We start from the raw sequence: 22,094 nt of genomic DNA on the forward strand, positions 1-22,094 counted from the left end.
CCACAGAGCACCCTGGATCCCGGTTGTGAGCCTAGGTACCAACCTCCGCAGAGCACCCTGGACCCCAGCTGTGGGCCTAGGTACCAACCTCCACAAAGCACCCTGGACCCCGGTTGTGAGCCTAGGTACCAACCACCACAGGGCACCCTGGACCCTGGCTGGGGGCCTAGGTACCAACCTCCACACGGCACCCTGGACCCCGGCTGGGGGCCTAGGTACCAACCTCCACATAGCACCTTTCTTCTCACAGTGAGGTTCACCTGCCCGTTGCGGGCTGCGTGGTGCATGAGGTCGATGACGTAACGGTGGGTCTTGCCGGCCACAGGGATCCCGTCCACATAGACGAGCTCATCCCCTGGGTGCAGGCGGCCGTCTCTGTCAGCTGATCCCATGGCGATGACGGCTCCGATCAAAATCTAGAGACGCAGAGAGAAAGAAAGGGCTGTCAGGGTGCACATGGACACGGGAGCTGGTACGAGAACATGAAGAGCGAGCGGCCGGGAGGACGGCCTTCCCACGCTCTCGGGCTGCCAATTCCTGGAGAAATAATCCTCCAACCTACTGCTGATAGCCAGAAGGCTTGGGGACATTGGCTTTCTGGCTAATGAGCTGTCAACCTCAAGGAAATATCTGACTCAAAATAATTGAACGTGCCAGCAGGCATACTCTGTGCTGGAACCAGGTGGAGACCCGATGCCTCCATGAGCCTATTTCTTCACCTGGAACATGGAGAAAATAATCAGAGGACTGATTCCCAACGGTCTGTGGGCGAATGGAGTGAAGTAACATACAGTACGTGAAACAACAGGCTTTCTTCATGGCACCCGTGGAACACTCGGACAACGCGAGGAGGGAGCTGGGCATGATGGCACACACCGCAATCCCAGCACTCAGGAGGCTGAGGCAGGAGGATTAGCTCAAGTCCGAGGGAGTGCAGGCCACCCTGAGCTACATAGCGAGACCCTCTCTCAACAGAAAAATAAAAAACCCAAACCAAAAAGCAACAACCACAAAAATGTCAAAGAGAAATTAATGACTGTGATTTTCGAAATAGAAGTTCAAAATTTTTGTTTTTGTTATTTTTTTTGGCTTTGCTTTACAAAGCTGGAGGATAAAAAACAAACAAAACAAAACAAATACCAGCAAAGTAACAGTTGCCTCTTTCTGGCCAGATGACTTGCTCCCAATATGTCAGTCATGAGCCTTCCCCGACGCGCCCCTCCCATGCCTTTGGGTGTTTCTTCAGAGCACTCTCCATGTCTGCCTGTGTTCTGGACCTGCTTGGTAGAGTGACGGCCACCGTGCCAGGAGATGGATGTCACTTCGGGGACTGCAGAGGCTGTCATCATTCTCTGAAGTAGGGACTTAAAAGCTAAGACATAAGGTTCCTTCACTCCACTAGTGTCCATTAGCCAGGCTGCTTTTCTGTCTCTGAGGAAAGAAAACAGTGCTAAATATTTTAATTTGCTGGTTGAGCTAGGAACCATTTTCCCAACTGATGGATGACGGGCTCCTTCTCCTGCAGCAGTGGCTGAGCCACGCAGCGCCTGAAGGTGGACGCTAGTACTAGCCTGGAACCCTGCAGAACACTCACAGAAGGCTTTAAACACTTGGGAAATAACCTTTGGCTTGTGAACTAATAACTTCCTTCGAGTCCCAGGTCCGTGGGTCCCAGTTAGATTCCAGTGGGCTTGCAGAACGGCTCTCTCCTGACCTGCAGGCTGCGTGCTCAGGCTTGGCAGCAGTCTGATCCCTTTGTTTGTGGTCACTTTGTCACCACGGTTCCAGATCTGGAGGCCCAGCTCTTTTTAGGTGCTGTGTAGCCAAAATTACAACCTGAGGGCTTTCCAGCCTTGGTCTACAGCATGACTGCTTGTTTCAGAACAATAAAAACTCCCTACACGACTGCTGCTTTCTTTCGATTCCCGAGGGGTGGGCATAGAGTAGCTGCCGAGGTGAATGCTAGCATTCTGATGCGGGATTCATTGTTGATATCACAGGAAAGGCTTGAACCCCGCCTCAGATGGGCTGCACAGCGTGGCTCTCTCCCTGTGACCCACTGTACCCGTGTGCTATAGTCTAGAAGCTGGGCATGCTTTGGATAGTTTCCATTTTCTCTTGTCATACCAGCTTGAGATTATGTATTTCTTTCAAAAGATGTTCCAACTAGTCTTCAAAAGGCTCAACCCACGATGGATTGCTTCACAGATTTTAAAAATGCTTTGTGCAAAAGCCAGTTAAAATGCATGTCTACATTTCTCCGCTGCCACAGAAATGCTTCAACCTTTAGACCTCCTCCATACTGAAGTGGGAGGATTTGTAGCTGGCTATGGGCTTCGAATTTTTGACTAATAGATGATAAATTTTAAGGTATTTTTCTGATTCCAAATAACGAAAATGAAACAAAAAATAGGGACTACGATCAAGTCATAGCCACAACTGGGCTCTACAAAAACAGTAAGGGTGATGTTTCACATGGCAAAATTCCTGTTTCTCTCCTGCAATAGGGCAACAGCAATATATATATTGAAACTATATATATTATTATATATAACTCTTGAAATTACTGTGCCAACAGCTTAATGTCATGTTGATTAGAAGGGAGATCTCAGTAAAATCCCTGCTTTCCTTTGACACTGGTATGACATGAGTTAATCTCCTTAATTCATCTATTCTACAAGTATTCATTGAGCCCAGGGGTACTTTCAAGTGTTAGAGTGTCAATAATCAATAAACAAAAGTCCTTGTCCCATAGATTTCCATCCCAGTGCCCAGACAATGACAAAGGTGATAAATATGTGAATTACATCATCTGCCAGAAGAAAGGTACGATGGAAAAGCTACAGCAAGGTGAAGAAGGCGTCATTAGTGTCGCTGAGGCAGTGCTAGAGTCAGTTAGAGAAGGCACCGTTGAGAACTGGACATTGCACAAAGACTGAAGTTCCCTGGAATCAGTTTACCGAAAACCTTCAAGCTTCAACCCTTAAATCTTCCTGTAGCTTGCTCTATTGACTCCTATACATTTATGTCTGGGAAATATATCCAGTTAATACTTCAATTATCCAAATAAATCATAAATCCAGTACTTCAATATAAATTATGACATAGAATTATTTAGTATATAGTATTCTATAGGTATATTATCATATAATCACATGCAATTCATAAATATGTAATGTTGCATGGTATGATAATGTTTGCCCATGGTGTCTATCACATCAGTTCTGTCCGATGCTCTTTAGTAGCTGGTACTCTTTAGGACACAGTGCACGTATATGGGTAGTACCACACAATTGCATTACGTAATGCTCTCCACCTGGGTCTCCCGTGAGGTTCCAATTTCCAATTCCTAACTTTCCCATGAGGCTTCATGCGTAGCTATGAAGCCAACTCGAGCTGAGCTGAGCACCGGGCCCACGGGCCGGCAGGGACCGGGACATTTGCTGGGCTCCTGCCGCTGCCAGGCAGGGCTGCCCGCTCACTGCCACCTCCTCCAGCGCTGCTGCCGCCTTTGCTCCTCAGCCTCGGGCAATTTCGCCCCTGTGTGCACCCTCCACTATTTCACCGCTGACACACAGAGAGCTCTGTGTGACTCCGCACAGGAAAAAACACAACTCTTTTCCTTTACTTCAAATACGATTTGTGCACTTGATGCACTCTATTATGTCCCACTTGCTACCTTAACTGCTGGGGCCGGATAATCTATGAGTCTCGCCTGCACTGTAACCCTCTGGGCTTCCCAAAGGACACATTATTGGGCCTCTTAAGCTCATCAGAATGTGCTGCTTCTCATGTCTGACCCTTTCAGTCAGGAGTTCTCGAACTTTAGGGTGTGGAGGAATGGCCCTCGAGCTTACAGAGCGGCTTGGGACCCCACCCTGGCAGCTGATTCTGCACTGGCTCTGTGTGGGCCACACTCTCCCAGGAGAGGGGTGCCGGCTCTGGCCCAGATGCACTCAGCACCAGGGCTGTGACAGCGCCATTCGGAGCCATGGCCACGGGCCCTCTGGGTGGACCGGTCGCGTCCCCAGTCCTTAGGGAGACTTTCCTCAGGCACGTGGCCACATGCTTCCTTCCCACAGCCTTTCAGGGCTCAGGGCTTGGCCTGGGCTCCCAACGCCCGAGTCCTGTCTTCCCGCTGGGCTAGTGCCCTCTGGCCAGGGAGGCTGCCCAGCCAGCGCGCCTTGGCCACTCACTTTTTAACTCACTGGGCTCTGGCCCTGTCTCTACCTGCAGGAAGGGCCTTTTCATTCTGTCCCTGAGTTTTGGCCCTGAAGGAACAGTTCCAGTTGAGACCCACAGTCCAGTCTTTCTGATTGCCTTCAGAGACCAGAGGCATGAAGCCACTCCACAGCCCGGCTGTCTCTCTGGGTGTGCAGACCCGAGACAGCGCCTGCTGTGAGGCAACGACGACTCCCGCGGAAGCGGCCAATACCCAGTAAGGCAGGAAGGAAAAGAACGTGAAGAAAATAAGACCAAGCAAGGATCCAACCCCAAGCCGTTTTTCAAGCCTTTTAACTCTCCCTGGCCCCACCTAGAGGATGTGAGTCCAGCCCAGGAGATCTGCTCCTCCACAACCGTGGCCCGGGACCCCTTGCCATCGTGACAAACACGTCAGGCTACTTCCTTTTGAAACTCCTCTGTGCGCCCACATGGGGTCCTGTGTGGAGTTGTCTGCCCTCTTCCATCTTGTTGCTTTTCTGTTTCTTTTTAGCTCACAGCTGGAAATTTCATTTTTGTTTCTTTCTGGCATGTTTTCATTTCTTCCTCTTCCTATTATTATTTAACTGTGAAAAGTATTTCCTTTTGCAGGAAAAATGCTCCTATGCTTTGTCTGATCCAGAGTCCTGCTGTTCATTGTCTGTCCAGAGCCCTGTTGTCCTGTTTTATGAGCACCATGGGATGCCAATAGCATTTCACATTGGAAGAGGCAGAAACCCATTTGCAGGAACCTGTGAGACTGCCTGTGGGTGGGGACAGAGGCTGGTGCGGCAGCTTCGTATGCTGTCCCTGGACAGGAGGCAGAGCAAAGCAGGAAGGAGAGGCTGCTGGGGGTCTTTTCAGTGAACTCACTCTGCCTGAGGCAGTTATTCTGGTTTTCAGGGCTCAGTTTTGGGCTTTGGCGGCATCAGACAGATTTAGGCTTCTACTTTATGGCTTAAGTCTCAAAATTGTAACTTTCCACAGGCATGTGTCTTCAATCATTTCAACAAAGAGTAAACAGGAATCAATCTAAATAAGCACAATAAGGATAGCCAGCAATCCATGTAATGTGAAGAGGCTTATCATCTTTCATAATGTGAAGAGAAAGAACTCAGGACTCAGGAGGCCTAGGCATCTGGGAGCCTGCGTATCAACTGGGCAGGACCATGTCCTGAGGCTGTGTGGACAGCGTGGTGCATGCACACCCTGAGCTTCAGCTGAAGCAGTGTGTGAGGGATTGGAAACAGTCCCATCTGTCCTGGCAGGCAGAGTCCAGCAGGCCCTGTCCCTTCTTGAGGACAAGACTATGCTTGTCCTTCCCATGATGGGGTCAGGCAGGCCTTTCTCCTTTTGAGGTAGGCAGGGGCAGGCAAAGGTAACATTTGCTGAGTAGGGTATTGGCTTACCCCCTAAATGATAAAGCATGAGCCTGGGGCCCTGACGAAGTAAGAATTTCATATTTCAAAGACTATACTATAGTAACTATCATGGGAAGAATTGAAACTGTGGCTTTGCCCCATATTTATTTCATAGCTTAATGTTTTATTTGTATTTATATATAAAAGAAGGGACCTGACAATATGTTCAGTGCTGACAACCAATAAAAATCATGGCCTTGCCCTGGTTGCTGGCTCCGGTGGCATAAAATATTCATGTTTCCAATTTCTTTTAATCCAGTCCTCAGGGATGAAAGTTTCAAAGATGGCGGCTTAAGGAGGCAGCCCAGGCACTGGGAATTCTGGGAATCATGATTATGTCTCGTCTGGAATGGGTCACTGCTTAGCTTCCAGTCAGTTGTCACAGATCAAGACAAGCTTAAGGATGCTAGATCCATTTTTTTTGAGGAAAGAGAAAAACTTGTTTAAAAAAATGCTTATTTAGTTATTTGATATGGGGTCTCACTATTCAGTTTGTACTGAGTGGATTTTTCTGTCTCAGCCTCCCCAGCGCTGGGATTATATGCATGTGCCACCCCACCTGGTTTTGGGGCCTGCATGGCGCTCCTGAGATTCCAGGGTCAACATGGAATGTGCTACTGGGGATCGAACCTGGGTCCTTGCACTTGCCAGGCGGGCACTTATGCTGCTGAGCTATCTCCCCAGCCTCGTCAAAACTTTTAAATCAAAGATTTTATGATGTGAGAAGAGTTAGGGCTCAACATTTTTAAAACACTTTAGCATCTAACAAAGGATGCTACAGAGTTGTGAGCATGTCAGCTCTGCTTGTAGGCCAGGGTAATTCTACAGGGCTTATGTTTAGCACCAGTAGGAAATGGAAGTTCCAGATCATTATTTCTTCGGAGAAACTGAGTGACAGTTTTGTCTTGGTGAGGAGCACTCTCTTCACTTCCATTCAACAGGTATACATTGTACCAGGCTCGAGGCTAGTCTTGGAAGGCATAAATATCAAACACAGTTCTCACATCGAAGGAGCTCACAGGTTGATATGATGTCAGGTAGTATATTCTGAGACAGAGACTTGTCTTTCTGGTAAAAGTTCCTTCAGTTGGTAAGTTTGAGGAATTATTCTAGTCTACGTGCAGTGGGTTCCGTCTGAGTTTGTCTTTTTTTCCCATATCGTGACATGGTTTGACATTACCACACAATGGTGCTTTATTTTAAGCACAGTTTTATTTTGTTTCAAATCTTTAGAATCTTTCAAGCTTGTAGCTTTGTAATAAAGGATTTGGCTTCAGTTTGAAGAAAGGTCTGGTGACTGTCCCTGGTTACTCCACATTCTTGGAATAGGAGTGTCTTCTTTTGCATATCTGATAGTTTAACATCAGAAGATGACTCAAGGAGGGCCAGCCACATCAAGAATCTTTGCTGAGGAATGGCCATCCCAGAAGTACCATGTAGTGAGAGGACTGTGCTTTTTAGTCACACAGTAATGGCCTGGCCTCTTCAAAGAACCACAGGTTGAGCTCAGTAAGAGTGAGCTCAACCATGGCCACACAGTGAAGGCCCTGGAGAAACTCTGGGTGCCACAGTTTTGAGGAGCATTCCTTGTTGGCAATGCCTGACAAGTCAGAGCTGGAGGGTCACTTGTCTCCAGGGATGCTTGAAGATTCACATTTGAAACTGTCTAGACTTTGGCCCATGGGTCTCTTCTTTTGGCTGTCTCTTTTTTTTTCTCTGTTAATTTTATTTTTTTATTATTATTAATTTATTGAGAAACAAATAGCAATGAGACAGGTTAGTAGGACAGTTACAATAGTTAATACATTGCATATTGTTGTCTTGGTAATAGTTATTTGTAGTATAAGATGCAGACATGATATCCTGTCCAAACATTATGATTTGTATCCTTTGCAGTAAAATGAATCCTCAGTGGGATGCTGTCCTGAGCCTGTTTCTTTCAGGGAATGATCAAGCTTGAGGGGACAGGCCAGTTCTCCAGTGGCCTAAAGATGACTCCTCTCACTTCCTTGCTTGTGGTTCTCAGGATCAGCCATAGAATGTTCTGAGGACATAACATCCTGAGCTGCGAAGCCAGCTGGAAAACGCTGAGCTGTGTCCCAGTTCTGGGTAAAGTGGGAATCTCCTTCTGTACTTTAGCCTGGTGATCCATGTAACTTTAGAGTCTGAAACCCACAGGTCACCACTGTCTGGCGTTCCTCAGCTGTGACACAAATAGCGCATGAACTATTTGCGACTCCATCTGTCCTAGGACGCTCTCAGGGGACTAGCGCCCAAGGAACACTTTGCTCCTGCTGTTCCTTGCAAAAAGTAAAAGTCCACTTCATGTCATCCGCCGTGTGTGCGTATATTCTGCCTCAGTGGACTCAGCAAGTCCAGGAAGAGTACACAGTGAACCCGCTTCGTAGAAGGGACCCTACATTTATGGCTCTGTCTAGGTTTTTACCTACTGTTTTTCTCTCTCATTTCAAAACACTAGGGAAAAGCTGGGCAAGATTTTTCCGTATTCTTTGGTAGCTGGGAAATTAGCACATGTGGATTAGTTATTTCCAATAGGCAACAATCCCAGAAAATGAGAAGCAAGTTCCCTTCTTTGGAGTGTCCTCATACTTGGAGGCCCAGCCAGCTTCCTGGAATTTCCTGTAGGAAGAGACCTCATCAGACACAGAGCCCAACTCTCCCGGACAGTGGAAGCCCTCCGGGGTCTCGGTGACCCTGCGTGCACAGTGCTCCAGGGAAGGTGCTCAGCTTCTACCTACCTACCTACCTCACTTTGGGATGGCTTTAATTGTTACAGGAATAGATGAATAGACACGTGTACTTGATTGACATCTTTTCTTGGAGAGTTTCACTTGTTATATTGACAGTTTTTCCTGGAAATTTCAGTTTTATTTTTATTTTGGGGGAACAATCTATTAACATGAGAAATAAAACTGAAGATAATTAACATGTAATTGACACTATGATAAGACACTACCTGGAGCATTAGTACTTCTTGACTTCTTTACTTCCAAGAGAAAGCACTGTGTCACCCTCATCGTGCAGAGCAGAAGGCCAGGGCTTGGCGTCTGTGGTGTGAGCAGGGTGGGGGCAGGCCCTAGGCCAGGGGCCCTGGCATCCGAATGTACTCCTTCGACTTACATTTTCAGAACTTTTATGGACTTGATTTGATTGCACTGAGGACAATTTAAGACACGTCTTTCACAATGAATATTTTATACTTGATATTTTAACACATCCTCAAAGAAAGCCTTCTGTGTACTAATGACTACTGTTCTTTTATGTTTTCGCTGTGAATACATACACATATGTGTATGTCGAAGAAGGATTTCTCCGTAACCCTTTCTGAACATCCAATATTGCCCCAACTAGGTGCTGTCATTTTAATCCTTTATTTTAAATGTGGTGGAGACTCTGCAGTGCTGAACTTGACTAGACCTCTCCTAACCCCTATGGTCACTTCTTCCTTCGTTCGGCTGAAAGTGTACTTAATTCTAACTTCTCAAGTGTCCTCTATACACGTATCTTCAGTCACATTGATTGTCTACCCACAACCTGCCCCCCACCTCCCCGCAGGGAGAGCAAGGTTCTAATGCATTTGGATAACTGAGACACTCTAGAAGAACCCATCCACTCTGAGAGACTATTATTGCTTTTTGTGATTTGTAATGTGATTTTGGCTATGCACAAGCTTGCTGCTGGAGATCTTCTTACAGAGAATAGCAAGGGAAATAACACTCGATCTTTTTTATGTGAGGCCTAAAACACTTCCTTTTCAATGTCATCCAGAATGATATCTTCCCTGGGGTTTGCACATACAATAGAGCAGAAAGCATGGAAATAAAGGGGATTCCACTTACTGGCTGGCCAGGCTCATCTCCTCCGAGGATTCTGAAGCCAAATCCAGACTCCATCCTCCGAAGGTGAACATCCAGTTCTTTATAATCTGGACCTGACATAGAGAAGACCCCATTGAGTCATGAATCCAGCCTCCTCCCACCCCGAGGAGCGTACACACCGATAGTAAGTTAATTCTGTGCGGTGATCAATGGGAATGCTGTTAGAGTGGATGGACAGCTTAAAGGAGGCAAAACTACACAGCGAAGAAGTACTGTTGTGAGGTCAGGGCATCCCTTGCACAACTGGGCCCAGTCAAGGTCACTCCAAGGGCATCCCACAGGTAGGAGCGCATGCACTTTCTGAGAGAAAACACAGATGCCTCTATACTTTCTAATTTTCTTGAGAGCATCTGGATGGCTCTGAAGAAGTTGGGCTGTGACACAGGGGACGTGTACTCTGATTGCCTTGGACTAAGAGCAGACAGACAGCTAAATCTGAGCTACCTGGTAGTTTGCTAAGATCTGACACATTCAGCTTGTGTGTGTGCGCGCACGCACGCATATGTGTGTGTGTGTGTGTGTGTGTGTGTGTGTATGTGGCATAAATTAATACCTAATAAAAGTATTAAAAGTATACAAATTAGAAAATATAGACCTTAAGCTTTTCTCTACTGTGATGTAAGTGCATTGCTTATTTTTCTAATTTTGTTTGTTTGTTTTGGTAGCTTACAGGTAGAAATTCATCTGAATTTCTAAAATAAACTCTTATCCCCCAAACATCTTAGGGTGGGGGAAGCTGTGGTGGACTTCGACTTCATGAGTATACTCACGGTCGAGGCAGGCTACCTACCACTCTGAAGTTAGTGAAGGAATGGAAAGAGCCTGAACGTGATCTGGAGAACTCCTGAATGGAATATTTTCATCCCTAGAATTAAAACTATAAGGAATCTTTTGGCTTTCTCAGGAGAATGCGCTTCCCTGCTTCCCCACCTCAGCCCTCTACCCCTTCCTCAGGGGTCCACGCCCGTCACGGCTGAGCTGCGTGTTTTCGCGTCCACTCTTAGTATGTTGTGAGTGACCAGCGCGGGTGGTTTGGAGGAATATTCATGAATCCAGCCTTTGCTTAAGAGCTCTTCAGTGATTTCTGGGCCTCTCTAATTTGAAGATGAAATTAGAAGTGAGAGAAATAAGTATTACATAAAATTCTCCTTAAATAGGAGAGTTTTAGAAATGGCAATGGGATTTCAGAGGAGAATCCTCGTAGGACAAAAAGCGCAAAAAGACTAAGTCACTTGAATATGTAACAGCAAGCACAGCAGGGAGAGAGAGAGAGAGAGAGAGAGAGAGAGAGAGAGAGAGAGAGAGAGAGAGAGAGAGAAAGAGAGACTTGCTGCACACTGGCTTTGCAGCAAGCAGGACTCCTGAAGCCACACAGGGTGGGACACGCAGCGATGGTGCTCTCCAGGAGAGCTGGTGCTCTGGCAGGGTGAGGCAGGAAGAGCACACGCTTGAGTCCAGCCTGGATAGTTGTGCAACTTAGCAAGACTTTGTCTTAAAACAAAAACTATCAAGTTCCGGGGATGTGGCTCAGGGTGAAGGCCCTGGGTGCAGTTCTCAGTACCCCAGAAAAAAGCCAGCCAACCAAACAAAATATGAAAGACATGAAACAGGCTTGCCTTGGTGCCCACCGACCTAGACTATTCCTAGTAATACCTGAAAGCCAGGTTGCTCACTTCTAATTTGTGAGGAAATGCTGATTATTCTATACTCTAAAAAAAATCAAGACCAAATGTCCTAAATATGTCCACACTGTGCAAGAATCAATGACCATTCACATATAGACAAGGTACAGTTGATTTTTTTGGCAGCCTATGAGCAAATGCACATATTACCAAGGTCCTTCCCATTTGAAGAAAACTATGAACCTCTTAAAGAAGAATCACCAGTTAGACCTCGACATTCTTTATAAATTGTATATCCATCCACACTTCAAAGATGGGAGAACTTAAAAGAATTTTATTCCTATTGAATAGAGCTGGGTGGTCAAGGAAAGAGGACAACTTTGTCCTACGTCTATGACGCACAAATGGTTTTGAATCCAGTTAGTTGTGAAGTCCTCAGTGTCCTATATGAAATCACAGAGCAGTGTGTGTGATGCCTTCTGCGGTCTGCAGGCAGATGGACGAGCCCTGCCGTGTCCCAGCAGGGGACCGGTACCCTTCCCGTAGAAGGAAGAAAGATGAGCTAAGGTGGGAGGTGAGGAGCAATGCCAATCCCTGATCAGATGCTACAGGGTAGTTAGGATACAACTGACCACTGCAATCTTGTCTCAACCACCTTTAGCTTGAAGGTCTCCAGATCTTATATACATAGAAAGTACAAGTAAGCAGGTGACATACTTCTGAGACTTAAAGTGACACAGCCAGCATGTGTCCAAGCAGAGCTTTCCACCTACTCCTCCGTTCCTCTCACTTCAGGATTCCTGGTGTGTATGGTTGGAGGGGCGTTGCTCCTCTGAGGAGTTCAGCACCCATTCATATTGCACCAAGAACTTTGCAAAGAGTTCATTGCAGGTCCCATGTGACTGCTAAATAGGGCTTCTCCTCAGGAAATACTGAAATTGTGACATCCCCAGTAATGGGATTTTGAGATGTGTGAAGGTATAAAGGCTTGGTTTTGTCAGGGAATTCCACATTCCTAGGAGAATGAGAAAGCTTTTCCTTACTAAGTGATTTATGACTTTTTCACAGGAGAAAAATCAAGATTTTTAGCTAATTTATTTAACTCTGAAGAACTGAAGGGTGAAAGGGCATTATCCTCCTTTTCCTACTCTTTATGTGCCTTTTGGTGTTCTTTGCCATCCCTTTGTTGCTTGCTAATCCATGCTAATTTGAAACAGTGGGTGGTATGTGGAAATCTATTTATTTTTACCCTTCCATTCTTCAAGGCAGAGCTGGGCACTGCCTTGTATCGGAACAAGTAGACAGGAGCAAGGAGAAGAGTCTCTAGACAAGTGTCCTCGCAGTTGTGATCTGCTGTTTATTTCTTTGTTAATTTTTTTAAACACAGACTCAGAGACTGCAGAACATGAAAACTTCAGAGAAACTGTCACCTGGAAAAAAGTTTAGAGGTTGCTTTAAGACAGTTGTTTTATTTGCTGGTGGTGTGGGAAGGAGTGAGAGGTTTTTTTTTTTTTTAGAAAGATCATTTTTCTTTGGTTTCTTTCCCCCACCCTCTTTGAGACTGACTTCACAAAATAACTAAAATTACATGCATGGTGCTCAGAGATGTTATTCTTTCTCTCTCTCATTTTGTTGGCTCTCTTGAAGGGGCTGAAGTCTCTTCCCGAGTTGCTCTTCTAGCCCGATGACGCGCTCAGCTGTTATATGATGCGTTCTTTCTTCCTTTGTTAACATGAGGAATACATTCCAGGGTCGGCTTTCAGTCCTATGTGATGGAAGTCAACAGCCACCACCCTCTATCTTGTTTATAAATAAACTACACATGGGAAGCTGCCAGTGAAGGCCAGCTGGATACCTACCCATACCTGGGTCCACGGCTGGCTGGATACCTAGCTATACCTGGGTCCCCTTGGATGCCACTCAACCGTGTCCCACTGGTGTCCTTTATCTCTTCTGCTGATTTTCTTCCTTTACTCTTTTTTGGTCTCTTCTTTTTCCTCAGCCCCTTTTGCAGGTTGTCAGGGCACTCCAGCCGCTGCCCGGTACATCCCAAGAGGAGAGGCAGTGACTGTAAAGAAATGAACCAAGAGGCAAGAGAAGATTCTTTGGATGTTGGTGTCCAGCAGCCGTCTGTGGTCAGTGTTGCTTAGTAGCTGGGTCCCAGGATTCTCAGGCATTATGAAAAGGAAGCCTCTCACGATCCTCCTCCCAGATGTGATTTTCTAACAACTTGGTGGCAAGCTACTGGAGTAGAATTTACATGTCACAACTTATCTTGGGCTCACCCCACTGTCACAAAAGTGAGCATTTAAATTAGCACATGGCGAACACATCCACAGCCTCTCTCAAAACAAAGAAGAGCAGAATTTCAAAAGCAGATTCCTATTTCGTATTAAGGCTCCAGGGAACTTCGCATGCTATATGTATCTTGGTCTTGCTTTTGAAAAGCATGGCTCTGTACACTGTGCTAGGGAAAAGGCTGGATGACTCAATGCAACTGATGAATTTTATGAATGGATTCAGTCTTCAAAAATGCAAAGAACGGCATTTTTATGAATTCATTTGGCACATGAGACGCCACTGTAAACATGTCAATTAAATGTTGGTACTTGAAGCCCCTTTCATGTTTTAATTAAAGCGTAAGTGCCACAGCTTATTATCACAGTTTGGCACAAAGAATGCACTTATTCAATTTTTCCTACTGAAAGGAGTGTTATTATTTTGCCTTTTTTTTTTTTTTGCGATATGATTTAGGGAAGACAGCCAAGGAAAAACTCAGGAATTGAAGAAGGTGGTTAAACCTGTTTCCAGCCTCTGGGTTTCCATGCACTCTAGCTACAGACTGAGTTAATGAAAAATTACATGGATTCCATCCCTGGAATCTAACAGTACCAGAGAGGCAGCTGACACACTACCTTCAACCCCCCCCCCCCCTTTGCCTTCCTCCTTCACCTCTTGGCGACTTGAGCAGGGGTGGGCACATTTCAGCTGCACTGGGAACCATCTCTCAGCTCGTCTCAGCCTGCAAATAAGCTCACATTTCCTCATCCCAAACACTGCCTTCTCTCGCCTTCTATGCTTCAGAAGCAGATTCTAGTAGAGCCTTTGTTCCTCTAGCTCTTCTTGCAGTCTGGTCTCCGCTTTCTCAGCATCACTTAACTCTTTAAAGGGTCTGATGACATCCTAATGACCTAATTGAACAGCCTTGTTTTTTTTCTCATTTGGATTGATGTCTGTGCCTCATTTGCTGCTGTTGATGTGATCTGTATGACCAGATTTTTAAAAAATGTTAACCGAAGAAAAGACTCCTATGGAAGAAGTTTCTGTACCATTTCCTGCCCTGGTTTTCCTGTCATTGGATAGAATTCCCCACCCAAAGTTCTTGGCCACATATTCCACTGGTTCTCACTAAGATCGTCCCTGGATGATGATGTAACTGCCAGGTCTAGGATGGTGGCCCATCATGCACAACCTGGACGAGTTGCTGAATGAATGTTTCTTAAATTCAGTTTCATTCAAATACTCACCAACTAGACCTACAAAATTTTCCACTATAGAGCTATTATTTAGTGCCATAATCCATTATTTGGGAGGTCCTACTATCAGTTTGCCTCTATCTCTAAAGATCTTATGTACATAAAGTTAATAATATACCTTTTCATTATGATAAATTATGACTTAGTCGAAAATCATGACATAATGTGATAAACAACATTGTAGACCAGAAATGATATGGGAGGAGCATTTATTGATATAGTCATGATTTTCTAAAGTACTTAGATACTTTTTGGACATTTAACAAATTATTTGGATTGCTTTTTTCCTTGAAAATATGAGTTGTATAGTAGTATAATGTACTTCAGCTGTAACTTTAAAGTAATCTTTGAAATGTGAAATATGACATTTTATCAAGGTATTTTAAGCTGCTGTATGGCCCTTCCAATTCTTTTCTTTTCTTTCTTCTTCTTCTTTTTTTTTTTTTTAATAAAGATTACCCAGAAGTGGAGACTTTCAAGAAATGTGTTCACTGGTATCAGCAAACTGAGATTTTGATTTCCAAATTTAACCTTGATTCCATTTTGCAACTGTAATTACTAGGTCCCATTTTCTCTTTGAGAATAAGATATTCTTAAAAACTAAGGATCTTAGAGTCAGCATATAAATCAGCATGTAAAAATAATCATTCCTTAAAATTTTTTTTCAGACCAAACTAAACAAATATTTTAGAGATTAGCTGAAGATCAAATGCTAAGCAATATCTTCCACATATCCAAAAAAAGAATGACATGGAAACTTACGGAATGAAATGATCTCAAGCACGTGTACTCGCAGGGGCCGCGAGACTGTGCTGAGGTGGATAATGAGTGGTCATCACGGACACACTAGAGGTGGGGCGGCGAGCCCGCGGGCCGGAAATAGTGTTGCTTGGAAGACACGCTCTTTTCGGCAGTTGCTTCGGTGTTCACCCCATCGGTCCTATAGTCTAGTCAGCTATTCTAAGTATTTTAATTCTTAAGTCAAAAAGGAAAATGATCTAAACCTGTCTTCCCTCTATCCTTCCATCCCTCTCCTCCTGGTTATGCTGGGAAGCACTCTCAGGCCCTTCGTACTGAAGGGCATCAGTACACTTTCCTGGCTGGGCCCAAACTTCTGATGCTTCGGCCTCAGTCTCCCAGAGTCCTGGGTTTCGACCACCTGCCACCATGCCTGGCTTCTCTCCTTTACTTCTATAATAATTTTAGCTACTCCTATGTAAGCGAAAAGTAGAAGGTGCTTTTGGGATGGATAAGTCAAAAGTTGTTTCAAGTAAATGAACTGGATGCTAGTACAAGCTTTTAAACTTGCAGCTGTGATATTCCATCTTAACCCAAATATTATTGAAATACAGGAATATATTCAATTGGCATGGTTTAAAAATTAAGTTATAAAAGTATTCAGTTGATCCCCAAATACCTTATTCTATGTTAACCAGTTTTCTAATAATTTCTTTGGAGAGTTCTAAATTGCACATCTCTTGAGATACCCCGGCTTCTTATTTCTATTTATCTGGTTTCGTGTTGTCTAATGTAAATAAAGCGTTGGAGAGCCAGCAGCCATTTTTTAAAAAGTGCCAAAGGGAACAGGCGAAGTCAATTTTAGTAACATATTTCATGCAACTTGGTTATCCAAAAAATCATCTTAGCATAAATCAACAGGGACATAATTAATGAGACAGCCTTTATTTCTGCCATCCCTGTGCAGAGTTTAGGGAATCCCATGTGGACTTTATGTGTATATCATAGTAGGTCACTACTCTGAGCAGGGTCACTGCTCACATTTCATGGGTTAGTGGCCACTATATGGGGCAGCACAGATCAAATCAGCTCAACAGCTTTCTTTAAGCTGGTTTTACAGCTAATCTCCCACTAAAGCATTTCAAGGAAGACACTCACGGGTGTGACTTCTTCACAATTTTCTTATCATCCATGGCTACCTTACAACGGCCCTCTCTATCCCCTGCTGGCGGCTCTTAGATCCTGCCGGATGACCCTGGCTGTGTGCCGTGATTACGCATATATGTAGGTGGATCAAGTCAGCACTAAACACACGTGCGGCTCTGTAGAATGGTCACACAGAATGGAAGACGCTTGTGTACAGAACCGTGAGCACTGAAGGATACTTGCCAGAGGAATCCATTCGGAAACTGGTCCTGGGTGGCACTTGTTCTGGATGGGAAAATGGGGAATTAAAATTGAAATTCATTCATGGCATTAAAAATCCATCTTTACCTTTTTCCAGTTGCTACTATATTTCCCCCACCCAATCTTACACTCTCATTTTATACTTTTTTTCCTCTCTAAAATTCACAGTAGACAGATTTACCCTACTTTACATATCAGTGTGCATGCTAATGTATCTCTCTCACATGTATCCAAAGAGAAAATTCTCAGTTCTTTTAGATCAGTTTGGAAAAAAGATCACCACTTCCAAATATTACTAGATTTTGATTCTCAATATAAGAGTGCTTATTGGAATATAAAGTCAATCCGGAACTTGAGATAGCGTAAATATAAGTCTTTTAAAATCTCACTATGGTAGTGTGTTGTGCAACACTCAGATGAAAAGTGAACGTTCAGTGGTGTCACTGATTTATGTACACCAGCCCAAACATTGTGATGTTTTTCATTATTCAGATAGTTGAAGTTTTGTGCAGGTACTGGAGTTAAACTGGTTTATTTTAACCACAGAGATCTTATGAGAACTGTTGATGTCATGCTGTGTGTGATAATGTAAAAACTCGTGCACTTGAGTATAAATACCTTTAAAGTGTAGGTACGTGCCCATTTAGAAATCCAGGATGTTGAAAAGTGTAGTTACTGGTTCTATTTGGACATGGTGCTCTCCTGTTAAAATATCAGGGGTGAGGAAGGGTCCATCCTTCAAGACGTGTTTGTGAAATACCAGCTTTCAGTGTGTCTTTATTTGCATATACCGAAAATGACATTATGAAATTGTGCTGTGATGCTTACTTCAACTTCAGAATTCACTGTCTTAACCCCACTGAGGAGCCAGTGACAGAAAACCATGAAGAGCAATGAAGAATTTCTGCCAAAAGGCCTTTGTGGTGCAGATGACAAGATTCAGGCCCCGGATGCCAAGACTTGCTTGAGTTGTTCTGTACTTTCTCAAAGAAAATTCTTCAAGATCCTTTTTAGAAAAAAAATATTTCCTACTTTAAGACTGAGGCAGAAGGATGGAGGGTTCAAGACTTGTCTGTATAGTGAGTTTGAGGACAGCTTGAACTACATAGTAAGTGAGTTCCTGTCTCAGACAACCAAAATAGTCCATTTCTAGCTTGCTTATAATTAAAAGACAGCCTACACTAAATGGTCTTTGTCTCATTTTATGATTACAATAGATAAGTGTCATATCCTTATGCCCTTTGGTCCTATGCTATAATTGTTTCTATGGTAGTGTGTTGTGTGTGTTCTGTAACATCTTCAAATATTCTTCCTCCTTCCTTCCAGTTCTGTCTATAGGCTATGCCTAAACTGCACAATGGGGTTTAATAGAAGAGCTACTGATGCTACAGGGGTGCAAATACCTGGTCAGAGACACTGAAGAAGATAGAGCTGGAGGCTAAGATAAAGCGTGCTACTTCCATCTGAGAGGGGTCAGGATATTTTTTGCCTCTGTGATAGACTTAATATAAAGTTTATCATCTTGCTGAAAATTGCTACTAAATCTCTCTAAAGCATAAAGCCACACTGTAGATAAAGGAACTATAAAGTTTTCCTATGGGATCCCACCCTTAGACTTCAATATAAAAACTAATTTTAGGCTGGAAGAAATTTTAGGACATTGTTTTATTGTTATATGGTTGTATAAATAACTGCATGCATTTATGATCAGCGATCATTAATCATCTAAGTGATTATTCCTCTAGAGAATCTTATAAAGGGGAAACTTAAAAGACTTGGCTCTCAAAGGCAGAGAATAGAACAGAAGTACACTAGACCCGCTCCACTGTGAGTGCATTAAGATGACATGGTTTTATAATATAGTTGTGACATATGAAGCACTGATTTATCATCTGATTTAAAAATTAAAATAGGACTACGTTTTAATTGCTTTGTTACTGAGCTCACTTTGTTTCCAATAAAGAGCTAGTTTCACTCATCAAAGACATAATGCTCAGTCATCCCTTCTGTGCAAGCTGTGGTTCACCATGAAGGGTAATTACTATTCTACAGGAGCTTTTGGAGAAACTTCAGGCTTACAGTGACCCTCTAGGATTATGACTGGGAAACATCCTCTCATCAAAAATGCGGACCCGGGTCAGGGATGGAGGGCTGCTACCTCCAAAACACTTCCATTAGGTTTAAAACTGACATAGTATATTATCATAATCTCACTAGGACCCAATGTCATCCAGCCATTAACTGCTATTTACTGTGGCCTTGATGGTCTCATGTTTATTCATGAAATTACTTAGAGTTATATTGTCAACTCATGCCATCAACAAAATGCTTTGCCATCCTAAATAATGTTCTAGCAAGGGCTGATCTTAGTATCCTATTCACATTTAAAAAAAAAATCTTTCTATTTTTCACCTAAAAGCTCCAAGTTTTAATTTACTCAGTAAAATAAATTTATAAGTTATAGGATTGGAGGGCTGGTGAGATAGCTCTGTGGACTAAGTGCCTGCTTAGGCAAGTGCAGAGACCCGGGTTTGATCCACAGGGCCTCACCCCTGGGTGCACTGAGCTGGCCACCGAGACGGTGTGGTGGCACATGCCTGTAATCCCAGAGCTGGTGAGGCTGAAAACAGGAGGATCACTATGAGTCCTAGGTGCACAGTGAGACCCTCTACCAAATACAGAAAAACAAAACAAAACAACAACAACAATAAGTCACAGGATTGGATCTGATTTCTACATTATGTGGTAAAATATATGTGCTGTGTCTTGGTCCTATCTTTCTAATATCATGGCAGCTTCCCAGTTTTAAAAGGAACCTAATAGAAATATAAATGTTATAACAGTCTTTACAAAGCACCCAAGACAGCATTTTCGAAATTAGACTTCCTAATTAATTAAAATCTATGTATTAAAAAGTGACAAACCCAGTTTAATAGGATTCATTGATCTCTGTGAAAAATACAAGTGCAAAATGATGCATAATGTGGTATATTTGAAACTGCAGCCAAAAGGCAAATTTTTTTCATAGATCAAATCATAAACATAAATCATACTAATGATAGCAATAATGTTTTACCCATGAGAAAAAGGTACAGAAAATTAACCTTCATAGTATAACTGAAGATATTAAAATGTTAATGCTATATTTTTTTCTGTCCTTTTATGATTCTCATGCTAAGGTTATTGATAAAAGTATCTTCATATTCACATACCATCTTATTCTAATATTTCACTACAGTAACACAGTGCTCCAGAGAGCATATGTGACAGCTATTTTCAATAAGGTCAGTGGACACCAACAATGTCCAAGCAAATCAGACCAAGGGTTGACCTGAGCCCAGCACTGAGATGCAAGAATGCTCTTAGGGAAGGAGAGGTGGTCTCTCACCACCACCTAGACAGCCGCTTGTAGGGGTGGCAGCCATGTGTCTATCAAAACCTTTCTGCGCAACCTTCTGGCATGTGCAGTCAACTGCATCAGGTATTCAGCAAACAGGGAAAGGAGGCTGCAGCTCAGAAGGCTCAAGCAGGACTCCACGGGCTTCAGCACTCTGGTTCTGGCCCCAAGCGTGGCTCCCGCTGCACGTGACGTAGGTGCCCTGTGCTCACTGTTTCCAGCACTGGGAGGGTGTTTGCCCTCCTCCATCTTCCAAAGGCTGCTGGTTTTGGTGTTAGGATGAGCAGCACAGTAATCTACAGCCTTGCTCACTAGTAAACAAGGAAAGAGCAGCCCCAAGGCCCATAGTTTGAAAATACAGCCACCTACTTGTGGCCACCTGTGAATCATGCATGCATTAAAATATTGAACAGTGAAAGGTTTCAATAATGAACACCCAGGAACAAAAGAGAAGAATAAAATCCAAAAAATGTGAAAAGCACAAATGTCCATTTCTGATCTGCTAGAAATTATAATTTTTTGTCAGGTATAGCACTAGAAACCACTTGCTTCTCCATTATGCTCTTTAACCAGCCTGTAGTTTTGATTGTTACCTTTGCTGTGATACTCTTTGGTTATTATGGGTTAATGCTTTCTAATTTCGGGGAAGGAAAACTGAATGTCTGGGCTGTTGGTGAAAAATTCCAAGGAAAGTCTGTTCTAAAGAGGTTATATCATAAGATACATTACACCATACGGATCTTTGACACTTTTATGATCTTATATTTGAGTGATGTCTCACTGCAATGGAGTGTGGACATGTTATACCTCATAAATTGTTTATTTATAATAACCAAGGTTCAATGTGAGAGAAAAAGCCTGGGCAAACTTCAGTCATCACTCATCTTTGCTTCCAACCAAGGGACACAGCCCAGAGGGAAGGGTTGCAGGAGGAAGTGTTTCTCCTTCTCCTGTTTGCATTCTGCCACAACTTCCAAGGCTGCAGCATGGTGGGTGCCTGCGCAATGTCCTTGCAGCTGAGGATAAGATAAACCTCTAGAGGAAAGTTGGGCTTAAAAAAAGTGATGTGGCAGAAGACCCTGCTCCTATGAGGCTTGATCAACAATATGGTGAATATCCACTTAAAAATGTATCAGGGCAGAATAAACACTGCCATGAGGCCTGCTCAAAACACTCCTACTTGCTTCCAACATGCCTTTCCCATCATTCTGGCCACTTATTTATTCATTTATTTAGGGTTTTTTTTTGGTAAGGGTCTACAGAGTCTCACTAATTAGATCTGACTTGTAGTGGTGCTCCTGTGGTCAGCTTCCCACAGAGCTGGGATTATAGGCATGCGCCACCATACCCAGTCTACCCAGTCTTAATCACCATCTCAGTGTGCCCTGGAGGTGGGGCTGGCATGGCACACCAGGAATCGAACCCTAGCCACTGAGCTCTGCCTAAGCAGGCACTTTGTTCATCCACTGAGCTATTTGGTGCTGGCCACTTTCTGAAACAGTTCTGGAAATCTTCTTTTAAGCATCTTGAGTTGAGCTGCCTCGATGTCCTGAATTGACTCAAAACATTTACCTGATGGCTGGGCATGGTGATGCACACCTGTAATCCCAGTACTTGGGAGGCTGAGGCAGGAGGATTGTTGTGAGTTGGAGACCAGCCTGGGCTACAAAGTGAGCTCAAGGCCAGCTTGAACTGCAGAGTGAGATCCTGTCTCAAAAAGAAGGAGGAGGAGGAGGAGGAGGAGGAGGAGAAGAAGAAGAAGAAGAAGAAGAAGCAGAAGAAGCAGAAGAAGCAGAAGCAGAAGAGAAGAAGAAGAAGAAGAAGAAGAAGAAGAAGAAGAAGAAGAAGAAGAAGAAGAAGAAGAAGAAGAAGAA

The 22,094-nt window shown here is 43.8% G+C and overlaps 1 protein-coding gene across 4 annotated transcripts in view; it reads right to left on the minus strand.

Moving 5' to 3' along the window:
- The window catches only part of Magi2 (membrane associated guanylate kinase, WW and PDZ domain containing 2), a 1,451,928-nt gene that overhangs the window by 163,895 nt on the left and 1,265,939 nt on the right, over positions 1-22,094 (minus strand). For 3 of the 4 annotated variants that reach the window (XM_023724303.1, XM_004639270.2, XM_023724305.1), the window contains 3 exons: positions 16,806-16,847; positions 9,482-9,573; positions 224-416 (listed from right to left, as the gene is read on the minus strand). In XM_023724303.1, coding sequence (XP_023580071.1) covers positions 224-416; positions 9,482-9,573; positions 16,806-16,847 — 327 coding nt within the window. The remainder of the gene's footprint in view (positions 1-223; positions 417-9,481; positions 9,574-16,805; positions 16,848-22,094) is intronic. The other variant, XM_023724304.1, reaches the window with a different exon arrangement.

This window comes from Octodon degus, unplaced genomic scaffold (assembly GCF_000260255.1).
Source record: "Octodon degus isolate 3935 unplaced genomic scaffold, OctDeg1.0 scaffold00108, whole genome shotgun sequence".
NCBI classification, from domain to species: Eukaryota; Metazoa; Chordata; class Mammalia; order Rodentia; family Octodontidae; genus Octodon; species Octodon degus.